Source organism: Lampris incognitus, chromosome 1 (genome assembly GCF_029633865.1).
Source record: "Lampris incognitus isolate fLamInc1 chromosome 1, fLamInc1.hap2, whole genome shotgun sequence".
Classification (NCBI taxonomy): domain Eukaryota; kingdom Metazoa; phylum Chordata; class Actinopteri; order Lampriformes; family Lampridae; genus Lampris; species Lampris incognitus.
In genome coordinates, this window is record NC_079211.1 from 53,091,270 (window position 1) to 53,103,551 (window position 12,282).

The following is a 12,282-nucleotide window of genomic DNA, read 5'->3' on the forward strand; positions in this document are numbered from 1 at the left end:
GTTGCGAAGGAGTCGAGAGGTTGCCTCGAAAGGAGGGCCGAGCAAATCGTCAAGAGTCGTGCTCAGAAGAAGAGAAGAAGAAACGCAGAAGCGCGAGGCGGCGGCTGTTTAAAGCACACATCTAAATGGTTAAGCGAGGCGGCGGGGGGGGAAGGGGGGCATTCCTGCGCCTTACCTGTGGAGAGCAGCAATCCGCTCTGACGCCTCGGAGCAGGTTGGAAGTTAACGAGGAAGAAGGCGGTGACGTCAGACGGAGCGGGTCAGAACCTGGAGGATGCGCCCAGCGGTAGCCGATGCATCAGTAATCACACAACGCGCTAGCGCACCTTCTGCTACGGGCTAGCGGTGCGAGCTGCGCGCCTCGCCGTTGACGCGTCGCAAGAGAGAGAGGCGGAACTACAGACCCAGCAGAAAATAAACCCAAATTCTGGTCCGTGGGGGCCGAACGGTATCGCACGCATTCGCGATTTCCGTGGCCTGTTGTCGAGTCTGTCTGTCTGGCGGCCGGCTACCTTTGGCTAGCGGAGGAATCCCACTGTGCAAAACCCGTTCCCTGGGCTAGCATAGCGCTAGCCGGCTAGCTAGCTAGCTAGCTGCTCACGGACGCCCGACGATAGTTAGCTAGCTGGCGAGCTGAGCTCAACTGCCGTCATGGACGAACTGGTCGTGGAGGTGAGGGGAGCTAGCGGCGCCTTCTACAAGGTAAATCTCCGGCTACTGTGTTTGGCTTTGCCCGTCCGGACCGGACCCCCCCCCCCCCGAAGCGTTTACCCGTTTAACCGTCGGGCTCGGCGAGTCGTCGTAGTGCCGTCGGCTAAGCGCTACGTAGCTACTCGCCGAAACAGGGTTAAGCCCCCTTTTGGGCCTTGCCTCTTCCGAGCCACCAGTGGACGGAAATCTTGTAAACAAACCCAGACGTGACATACCTCCACCTCGGCGGGGGCTAACGTTACACACGTTAGCCCCCGCCGACTTCGCAGTTGTTGGGGCGTTATGTGTTTTCGTTCAACCTCGGTCGTCGCTGGGACGCCGTGTTTACGCCAGTCAGTTGTAGTCGTTTCGTTTTGCATTCGGATCTGAAGCGTAGCTTCAAGCCCCCACACGTTGCCGTCGCTGGCGTCTCGACTTGGTTACTCGTCTTTGTCCTGAAAGGGGGAAATGTGTCGTCGTTGGGATTCAGAACACAACGTGGATGTACTATACTGAGATTTGGCTGCGTGAGGTGTGTGCCTGTGTTTGGGCTCAAGGGGGTGTACGTACATACAGCAGCAGCAGCAGGTATGATATGTAGGAGGGTAGTGGTCATGTGAGAGTTGGTCTGCTAGGGATGGATCCTGCTATTCCTCTCGTCTCCCATCACACTCCGCTCCGTCAGTGTAGTGCGCGGGTAGTGAGGACGGTTAGGAGTCCACAGGTTTGGCCGTCAGTTCTTTGACAGGTATAGGACTCCGCTGTTGTGGGAGTTGATCCTGTACCAGCGATTATTTACCCATCTAGCCAGGCAGCATTAGAGTGATCCCTTAAGTCAGTGTTCCTCAACCCAGTCCTCAAGGAACCCCTATCCTGCAGATTTTCTTTGCAACCCTGAATAGGTACCTGTTTGTAGTTATTCAACCAATCAGCAATGAATGTCTGAGTTTGCACACCTTGCATAATTAAGTGCTATGAGATGACTGGTTGAGTAAGTACAAGCAGGGCTACCTATGCAGGGTTACAATGAAAATCTGCAGGATAGGGGGTCCTGGAGGACTGGGTTGAGAAACACTGCCTTAAGTGCTGTGTTAACAACAGTCGGCGTTCTGGAAAACGGAGGTCTGAGCTCAGACCTGGTCACTGTCCTGTTTCTAGTTATTTAACCAAATACACGTCATAACTGGCTTCAGTTAGAGTGCGCGTGAGATTTGGACATACTACACTACCGGTCAAGAGTTTTAGAGCACCCCCCATTTTCCAGTTTTTATTGAAATGTAAGCGGTTCATGTCCAGTGTATAACCCGAAATGGTATAAAGCGATAAACTGCCAGAGGTTTAAAAGATAAAGTTTAGCTTCCCAAAAACTGAAAAGTAATGTAATTTCAGAGTTATAAAAAGGCCTTCTTCTCAGGGAACAAGTAATGGGTTAACAACTTATTTGTGCTGCAACAATGTAAGTAAATTAACCTTGAAAGTCGATTCAAACAATTCCTACAAGTGTCCCAACTTTTGTTGCTTACTTAGAAACTATGTCTGTATAAAAGCAGTGTTGGGACGTTATTACACCCTCTGAAGCATTATTTTGACAATATTCCACTGCACAAAGTAGCATATTGATATTGATATAATGGCAAGGAAAGGGCAATTAACAGCAGAAGACGGAACGACCATTGGAACCCTTAAAAGTGTTTAGATAAATTGCGAAGAATGTCAAGCTGTCAGTGGAAACTGGAGGAAACTGTCAAGTATGGCAGACCCAAAGCCACAACAGCAGCAGAAGGACAAGTTTCTGAGAGTCAGCAGCTCATGTGATAGGCAGCTCCCAGCATGTAAGCAAGTCTCAGTTTCAGTTGTGAAGAGAAGACTTCGAACGGCAGGTGTGAGAGGTCGAGTGGCAGTAAGAAGGCCATTGCAAAGATGACAAAATAAGAAAAAGAGGTTTTTCTACACCGTCGAGTAGGCGAAAGGATGGTTCCTCAGTGTGTGACACAAACTGTCAAACATGGAGGAGGAAGTGTGATGGTCTGGGGTAGAGATGCACGATATCGGAAAAAAACTCACATTGCGATATTTTTCTGTGATATATATAGTGATATGAAAAAATACATGAGTTTTCACCAGATGACTTGAATAGCTCTATTTGGAAAGAATTAATTATTGTAGAATTATTTGGGTGTTTTTGTAGGGGAGTTGTTGGTGAAATTGTGAAAATTGAGCGGAGCCTTTTCTCTCCATTCGTATGGGAAGAAGTCATGCACAGATCGGCTCTGACGTCATCCGACTCCGCATGTATTAATAATAAACTTATATAGCACTTTTCTGAACAAGCTTACAAAGTTCTTCACATAACAGGACAAAATTGTTAAAAATGACACACGTACAAGAAACCTGAGAATAAAATAAAAAGCTCTAACAAATAAAACCATAAAATAAGGGCAAAAGGGGAGAATGCAATTTGTTAATCAGAACCGTTACAAAAATAAGAGTCAAAATAAAAACAGTATAAATAAAAACATATCAAACATTTGTAAAAGCGTTCACAAAAAGAAAAGTTTTAACACGAGATTGAAAAGAAGCTAGAGACTTGGCTTCTCTTAGTTCAATAGGAAGAGAGGTCCATAGTGTGGGGGCTCTAACAGCAAAAGCCCAGTCACACTTTGTGAAAAACCGAGACCTGGGAATAACCAGCAGGGCTCCATCTGTGGATCGAGAGGTCTAATACCAGGTCAATACATTGGAAATGTGAGTAGTAGCAAGATTTTTTTAAGGCCTTAAAAGTGAGCGATAAAAATCTAAACTCAATCCGAAATAAAACAGGGACAGTACTGTGGGGTGCTACCTTTGGTGGAAGTGGAGGGGAAGTGTGGGATGTAAACAGCCAGTCACGTGGAGAAGACTGTACGATATGCTACAGGTTGGCAGCTAGCATCCGGCTACCCAGCCTGTTTGGGTGGACTCCGTCAGTTCTGAAGAAGAAGAAATGATCCCAAAACATTAAAATTGTCAACAAAACCTATGTTGTGAGCTCTGCAGGCGGAGATGAGTCATGTGCGCAGGCCGAGGATTCTGCTGAAATGCCCTGCTCCATTGGCCAGTGTCGGAATACAACCTGGAATAAAAAAAAAAAGACTTTCCACAAGTACTTAAAAAGCTGAAAAGGTCAATAAAATCATTTTTGGTTAGTTCAGACTTCGGACGAGCTGCATCGTTTGTCCCCACATGAACGATCACTCGATTCGTGGAGGACGTGAGTGAGCGGATCAACCCCGAGAGCTTATACAGGATATCAGGGACTGTGGCTCCAGGGAAACAGTGAGTGGCTGTGTTGAGAAAACTGATGTTCCTGATTATGGAATCCCCAACTATTAATGTAGCTGGGGGGAAAAGAGGACGAGGAGATGTCGGCTGTGGGTTCTCATAGCAGGAGAGTACACGATTCATACTATGTGTTGAAATTGCTGATTGGGGATTTGGTGTCCGAGCAAGCAAGTGTTGTGACAAGGCAGTGACATCAGCTCTGACAATGGATTTCCCTGCCGGCTTGGGGGAGATTTCAAGAGCATCTAATCATGGCCTCTTTCAGGATCTTATGATGGGAAGAAGAGGTCATTACCTGGGGAGGGCTGTTGTTTTGGCTTCACAGTGGAATGATTATTATTGAACATTAATAAAATAACAATGTGAACATTGAACGTAACAGTCCCATAATCCCTTGCGCTTCTCCAGCGCATAGCCATCATCAGTCCAGTGATCTTCTTCCCCGATCGCTACATAGCCCCCACCTAAGGGGTCAGTTGGTCTCAACGACCCCATCACCAAAGACAGAGTCCATCAAATGTCCGTGGGGCCATCGCTGGCGAACAGGCTGCCCAGGGCTCACAGGAAGTGCAACTGGAGGAGAAGCACACTGATCAGCACATGGGGTGCTACTCTCATCCTTGGCCCCAACAACAGGCGGAGAGAGGGGGCGGTATGGAGAGAGTCTGTCCTGGTGCAGCACCACCATGCATCCCTGGCCAGGCATGTGCACCCAGTACACCACGTCAGACAGCCGGTCCACGACCTCTCTGGACCCTTGCCAGTGGCTGCGAAGCTTGGGGGAAATCCCCCTTCTTGCGAACTGGACGATACACCCATACCTTGTTTCCTCGTTTGAAGGCTTACCCAAGGCACCAGGTGTCATAGGCCCTCTTCTGCCATACCCCGGAGTTGGCCTGGATCTGGTGGGTGTAGTCATGGACCATTTGCAGGCGATCCCTCAGTCTCCAGAGGTAGTCTATGTCTTTTCCCCCGGTAAGCTCAGGCTCAGGTGGGGTCCCAAACACCAAGTCCACCAGTGTCTAGAGTTCCCATCCAAACATGAGGGCAGTGGGTGTGCACTGGCTGGACTCATAAACAGCAGTCCGGTAGGACCACAGGACCAAGGGCAGGTGGCGGTCCCAGTCCCATTGATGTTGGCTGGTGAGGATGGCAAGTTGAGTGGCCAGAGTATGATTGAACCGCTCCACCAGTCCGACACTTTGAGGATGAAGTGATGTCGTCCTCGTCTTCACCCCCAGCCACTGGCAGACCTCACTGAAGACCTGGGACTCAGAAGTTCCACCCCTAGTCACTGTGGAGCTCGGCGAGAACTCCGAAGCGGGCGAACATCTGATCCACCAGCCTCTCCGCTGTTGTGGTGGTGCTCTCATCCAGCACTGCATACACCTCTGGCCACTTTGTAAACTAATCCTTAGCCACAAGGATGTAGCAGTTGCTAGAGTTGGTGACGGGGAAAGGCCCAAGGATGTCCACCCTGACCCGCTCCATTGGGGCCCCCACCAAGTACTGCTGCAGTTGGAACGCTGGGTTGGTCCCTTCTGGGCGGTGCAGGAGTCGCAGCAGTGTACGTGGAGCTCCACGTCTCATCAACAGCCAGGCCAGTAGAACCAACCCTGGTGGCGGTGGAGGGTCTTGGCATTCCCGTAGTGCCCCACCCCCACCAAACCATGGACCATCTGGAGAACCTGGGGACAGAGCACATGGGGCACCAGTAGCTGCAAGAGATCACTCCCTCGTCCTGGAGCTTGCCACCTCCGGTACACCAACTCAAGGTGGAGCTCAAGGTTGCCTCACTGTGAGTGGTAGGCCTTTACCTCATGCCCCAGCGCTGACCCCTCTGTCCATTCGGGGCGCCGCACTGTCTCAAGCCAGCCCCTCACCAGTGCCAGGGTCACGTCTGCCTCCTGCTGCTGCCTTAGTTGCTGCGAGGAACATGGTGACAACCTCTCCTCGTTGGCTGCCTGGACGGCCACCACCGTTGGCGTCAATTGGTCCCATTCCTCTTGCCATTGGCAGTAGCGGTACTCCAATGCCGCAAAGGGGTGCCGGAAAAGTGCGTCGGCATTGCGATGATATCGCCCCGCCTGATGCTGGATTTCGAAGTCATACCCTTGAAGGGTCTCCAGCCATCAGGCCACTTGACCCTCAGGGTGCTTAAAGTTCAAGAGCCAGATAAGTGAGGCGTGATCGATGCGGATGAAGAAGTGGCTGCCTTGTGGATATGGCTGGAAGTGTTGTACCGCTAGAGTCACTGCCAGCAGCTCGCGCGAGGTACGCAGTAGTTCTTTTCTGCCTGACTCAGGGTGTGACTGATGTATGCCGTTGCTCTCCGTTTCCTCCCTGCTGGGAGAGGACAGTGCCAACCCCCACGTTACATCAGTGTCCACGATGAAGGACTGTTTGGCATCAGGGTAGGCCAGGACTGGGGCTTTTGTGAGAGCCACCTTGAGTCAAGTGAAGGCTGCAGCACAGGCGTCATCCCAGTCAAATGAACGGCCCTTGTCAATCAAGTGGTGGAGTGGACTAGCGATAGTGGTGAAGTCCCGGATGAAACAGGGGTAGTGTTACCAGGCCCAGAAAACTTCTCAGCTCGTAGACATTAGCAGTGGTTGGACAATCTCTGATGGCAACCACCTTACTGGGTCAGTAGCCACACGATGCTCACTGACTATGTGGCCCAGGAACTTAGTCTCCCTCTTCAGCAAGTGACATTTGGTAGGGTTCAGCTGCAGCCCAGCCCAACGGATGGCAGCGAGGACCTCACACAGGTTGGACAGGGCTCCATCAAAGTTGCTGGCATGTACCAGGAGGTCATCGAGGTACACAATGCAACGGCTTCGGGGCACATCCATTAACACCCTCTCCATCAGCCGCTCAAATGCAGCTGGTGCATTACAGAGCCCGAATGGCATGATGCGGAACTGCCACAGACCCTGCCCGATGGTGAAGGTGGTCTTCGGTCTTGCGTTGGGAGCCAGCTCCACCTGCCAGTAGCCACTGCGTAGGTCGAGGGAGCTTGAACCAGCTGGACCCTGTGATGTGGTCGAGGGCGTCGTCGATCCGAGGGAGTGGGTAAGAGTCCTTTTTGGTGACATCATTAAAACGTCAATAGTCCACACAGAACTGCCAGCCACTATCCTTCTTCCTCACCCAGACGGCTGGAGCCGCCCATGGACTGTCGGCGGGCTCAATCACCCCAGCAGCAGTCATCTCCCAAATTTTGTCCTCTGCCACCCATTGTTTAGCAAGGGTCAGCCGATGGGGCCACAGATAGATGGGCTGGGCAGGGCTGATCTCGATGGTATGCTGAACCAGCCCAGGCTGCCTGCAGTCCTCGTGTCTAGCAGTGAAGTTGTCCGTGAAGTCGAGGACACGCCTCAACTGATGGCATTGCTGTGGGTCAAGGCTGTTACTGTTATGTTGCCACAAGTCGTGTATGGCCTCACTCTTCTCAGCGGAGGGTAGGACAGCAGACTCAGCAGGCAGGGCCAAGGCAGGTCAGGGTGATGTAGGGCTGCTGGTGGTGGGTGTGCTGGTGACCGGCTTGGATGGTGGTCTGGGTTGCTAGGGCAACGAAGCACATGGGATCTGTGCCTGCTGGGCAGCAGCTGCTTGGCATCTGGCTCACCGGTCTTTGAGTCTATCTCTCTCCTGACCAGACTGGAGTGCCACAGTCTTAGTACCGAGGGTTATGGTTGCCCCTTGCACAATAACACGGGCCTCCCAGCAGGTCAGCAGTTCTAGGCCGATGATGCACGGGTCCCAGATGTTGGCGAGCCAGAACTCATGCAGCACCTCCTGGTCCCTGGCCTGGACTCGCAGCGACTTCCTCCCTCTCATTCCAGCCTTTTCCCCAGTCACCATCATCAGCTGGGTGTTGGTTGGGAACCATGCCAGTGAGAGTGAATCAGTGGTGCCCGAGAGGACGCCAGGCCACACCAGAGAAATGGTAGAGCCCTTGTCTACCAGGGCCCTGCAGGATCAACCGTCGAGTTGGCAATCCAAATATAATCCCTTAGTACAACCTATGCAGCCAACCAGCATATATCGGCCATGAAATGGGGACTGGAGACTTGAGTGACAGTCCCTTCCCTAGACCACTCCGCCGTTGTTTCCCGTTGGCTGGGTGGCTCTGGCCTTCGGTGCCGGTGCTCGGCAGTCGCGTGGTCAGTACTACCTTGGCCCGTTCAGCTTCACTGAGAGCCCCACAGAGGGATTGGGGCATGGCGAGGGGAACATGTTGGCACGGACGTTCCGGCATGAGCCCCCACAGGAAAGCATGCCAGGCCAGCTCCTCTTTGACGGCTGTGTCGAACTGTGGGTAACCGTGCTGGGTATGTTGTCGAATGTCTGCAATCGAAGGCACCAAGGCTTAAGGCCTGGAGGTCAGGGCTTGGAGGTCCTGCTGCTCCACTGGGGTTAGATCGAGAAGCACCTGCAAGGCCTTTCCCGCTAATGCCAGAGCCAGGTGAATGACAGTCTCTTCATTACATCACCCGTTATGCCATGTTGCCAATTGGCCTGTGAGAAGTATGGCTGTAGCAGTGCCATCCCATTGTACTTGGGCAGCTTGGCTGGTGTTCTAGGCACTGTATTTCTGCTGCTCACTAGGGGGCTGTTGGCGACGGCGGGCAATATGCGTTCCCGGGTACTGGTCCTCTGGGCCTCCAAGGGAGCGATTGATGGTGGCGGGACGCTGCTTTCCGGTGCTGGTCATCCTGGCCTCCAGGGGGTGATCAGCTGAGGAGGGAAGCGTTTGTTCCCCGGCGCTGGTCCTCCTGGCCTCTAGGGAATGGTGGGGCCGTGGTGCACTTGAGCCATCAGGTTGGGCTAGAACACCTCTGTCTCTGGCAGGCTCTGTCTTTTGCCATGCCAAGTTTTCCAAGTACCAAAGGGTCTGCTCGATGTCCCGCTTCAGTCTCTGGATCTCCCTCTCCATTTTTTTTTACATTTATTTTTGATTTTTCCTTTTTTCTCCGAACTTAGTGGCCAATCGCGCCCTATTCTAATTCAAATACCCACCCTCATACTGCACGCGTTCGCCAACTGCATCTCACCAGCCAGCAGTCTCAAAGGAGATGCCTCGCCACTTTCATGACAAGGCGAATCCAGGCCGAACCACTGCCTTTTCCAACACACACAGAGACGCATTCATGTGATGAGCACAAGCCAACTCCGCCCCTCTCCCGAAGACAGCGTTGCCAATTATTGCTGCTTCATCGAATCCGGCCATACAGGGTCCAAAATTAACTTTTTGGCTTACAAGCCAAGGGGACTGGTAGATGAAAAAATCTACCGGCCAAGCATATTTTTTACTGGCCAAAATAATTAGTAGCTTTTTTTATGCCATATATACGTTTTCAGTACATATCAATGAGAGAATAAGGTATTGTGTTGAATAAAAGCTTATGTGACAAGAGTAGATCTGAAGCAAAAATAGTTTTATGTAAAATTAGTCAATGGTTAAACGATAAAATGTTACAAGTATGATTTCATGTTTTATTTGCAGTGTTATTATAACTGCTCGAGTGCTCCACATGCCCATCCCTAGTCCCAGACTACTTCTCACTCTACAGTAGCCACTGTCTTTGCACCGTTCATGAATTCTGGCCTCCTGCTCCTGACAGAGTCTTGGTGCCACAGATCAACAGAACTGGTTGGGTCATACTCCCTGATCTCGGGAGATGACAGCTGCATCGTCAGTAGATTTGAGAGTGTGTCTGAGTTGAGATTGGACCGCCAATCAGTTTTAACCTATTTCGTGGTGTTGAAGCTAGCAGACAGCTAACATTAGTGCAAGCTAGGTGTCACATACTAGTGCTAGCTAGCTGACGTTAGCTACAGCCAACACTTTGTTTACGCTGTATAAGGATATTTTGAGATGACAACTAAATTCACTTACTCACACATCCATTCAAAGTTGGAAAGTGGTCTGGCCTTCTTGCCAACGGCATGCACAGTCCTAAACATGTTCTGCATTCTCATGTTGGTCTGCTCGGACATGGCTATTAGCGCCTTTACGGAGGATGTTGCGAGGACAGAATCCAATTGAGCCTGAGAGGTATTCATACAGGTAATGTGACATCTGGAGGTCTCATGTTCCTTGGTGTTTTCTACCTTCATTATCTTGTTACCAATGACAAATGAATTGCTACGGTTTTTGGCATACTGGCAGCAGATGGAGCAACTCATTATCATGGTCTGTGTATATTACTCCAGCCAGCCTCTCGCAGCTCCTTTATCGTCATACCTCCACTTTTCACCAAACTTTCTTTTTTTTCGGTTTGGTAGTGATGGTGGCTTCTTCCTCCTCTTCGGGGCATGGTTGTCTTTTTGATGGTGGTTTTGCCCCTTCTAAATATCGCCACGTAACCGGTGTTACTCACTAACATTAGTTAAAAGAATAGAGTAGGCTAGTACCGAGTTTGACGGGTGCTGCTGTCGTTGTTCCTCTCGAGTGTGTGCGTAATGTTACCCGCCAGTAGCGTCTAGCAACATTCTGATACACTTTGATTGGTTAACTTCTGTTATTGTTGTTGCTATGTTATTGTTCTAATGCACTTTGGTTGGTTAATTTCTGTTATTGTTGTTGCTATGTTATTGCTGTTGCTAAGGAGTGAGAGAGATGGGGGGGGGGTTAATCAGAAAATCTACTCGCATTTGGCAGGTGGCAAGTGTTAATTTCGGACCCTGCGCCATAGTCGGATCTGACTATGTGGGTAACTGCATCGACACAAAACCGATGCTTAGACCGCGACACCACTGCGGACACCATCCTTTCCATTCTTTCACTCTATCCCACTTCTGACACCAATGTGGCAAGCCGGCGTGGAAGAACGAGAGATAGAGATCTCTTATTCGCAACTCTCATGTCCCCAGGAGTGCTCCTTTATTCTGCCCCTCCCCATGGTTGCCAATCAGTGGCTTCCCCTAACAAGGTCATTATTAAACATTACAAGTCTTAATCACGGTCCTATAGTCAGTCAGTCAGTAACATAGTCATCTACCCAGTTCCAGTAAACCCCCAAACAAACGATACAACAATGAACACAACATTAATAGAACAACAATTTGAACATTGAACGTAACAGTCCCATAAACCCTTGTGCTTCTCCAGCACATAGCCATCATCAGTCCAGCGACCTTCTTCTCCGATCGCTACATAGCCCCCACCTGAGGAGTCAGGTGGTCTCAACGACCCCATCACCCAAGACAGTCCCTTAAATGTCTATGGGGCTGTCGCTGGCAAACAGGCTGCCCTGTTATATCTGTTGCACTGACCCATAAGTCAGTCATAAGGTCATTAAATTGAACTAAAATTGTCATTCATTTGCTTGACAAAACATTCACTTCTAACAATTTTTTCCAAATTGAAGTTCCTGTTCATTCTCATTGTATTTCCAGAGTTTTTCAGAACGTTTTCTGTCCAGATTGATTGTGCATTGGAGTGGATGTGAGGCACTGTGGCGCAGTGGTTAGCGCGGTTACCTCACAGCATGAAGGTCCTGTGTTCGAGCCCCGGGGTAGTCCAACCTTGGGGGTCGTCCCGGGTTTACCTCTGTGTGGAGTTTGCATGTTCTCCTCATGTCTGCATGGGTTTCCTCTGGGGGCTCGGGTTTCCACCCACAGTCCAAAGGCATGTAGGTCACGTGAATCTGTCGTACTAAATTGTGTGTGTGTGTGTGTGTGTGTGTGTGTGTGTGTGTGTGGGCACGCCCTGGCGGCCTGTCCAGGATGTCTCCCCACCTGCCGCCCAGTGACTGCTGGGATAGGCTCCAGCATCCCCTTGACCCTGAGAGCAGGATAAGCGGTTTGGATAATGGATGAATGGAGTGGATGTTCTTGTCTTGGGTTTTCCATGGCTTTTAAAGGTGTTCAGGTAGCAGCATCACCAGTGGGCTGCATTTAGCAGTTGGTTAATTGGACTGAATTTACACTGTATTTACTCATCTTTTTGTTGGAATAGAGTTCGATTATCATTTTAGCATATGGGAGCTATTGAGCGTTTCAGATATTTCCACAACAAAGTCCAAAACAAAACAAAAAAGCAAGACAGCGTGACTGTGGCTGTAATGCTTTCTAATATTAGATGTTGTGGAATCCTACGCTTAATTCATACCATATTCATAAATTTCCACATCACTCAGGGAAAAGATGGCCTGCTTTATGGCCACACAGCCTTCACTCTGATACTGTTCAGTGTTGTAGAAAAGCTAACCCTTAAATGTGCAGTCTAACATTTCAGCTGTCCTGAAGCAACATGTGATG

General features: G+C 50.3%; 1 protein-coding gene across 1 annotated transcript in view; it reads left to right on the forward strand.

The window, feature by feature from the left end:
• The first annotated feature begins 273 nt into the window (after positions 1-273).
• The window catches only part of fmr1 (fragile X messenger ribonucleoprotein 1), a 30,952-nt gene continuing 18,943 nt past the window's right edge, over positions 274-12,282 (forward strand). The window contains exon 1 of the mRNA XM_056284721.1: positions 274-702. Within this exon, the coding sequence (XP_056140696.1) occupies positions 652-702 (51 nt within the window). The 5' untranslated portion in view covers positions 274-651. The remainder of the gene's footprint in view (positions 703-12,282) is intronic.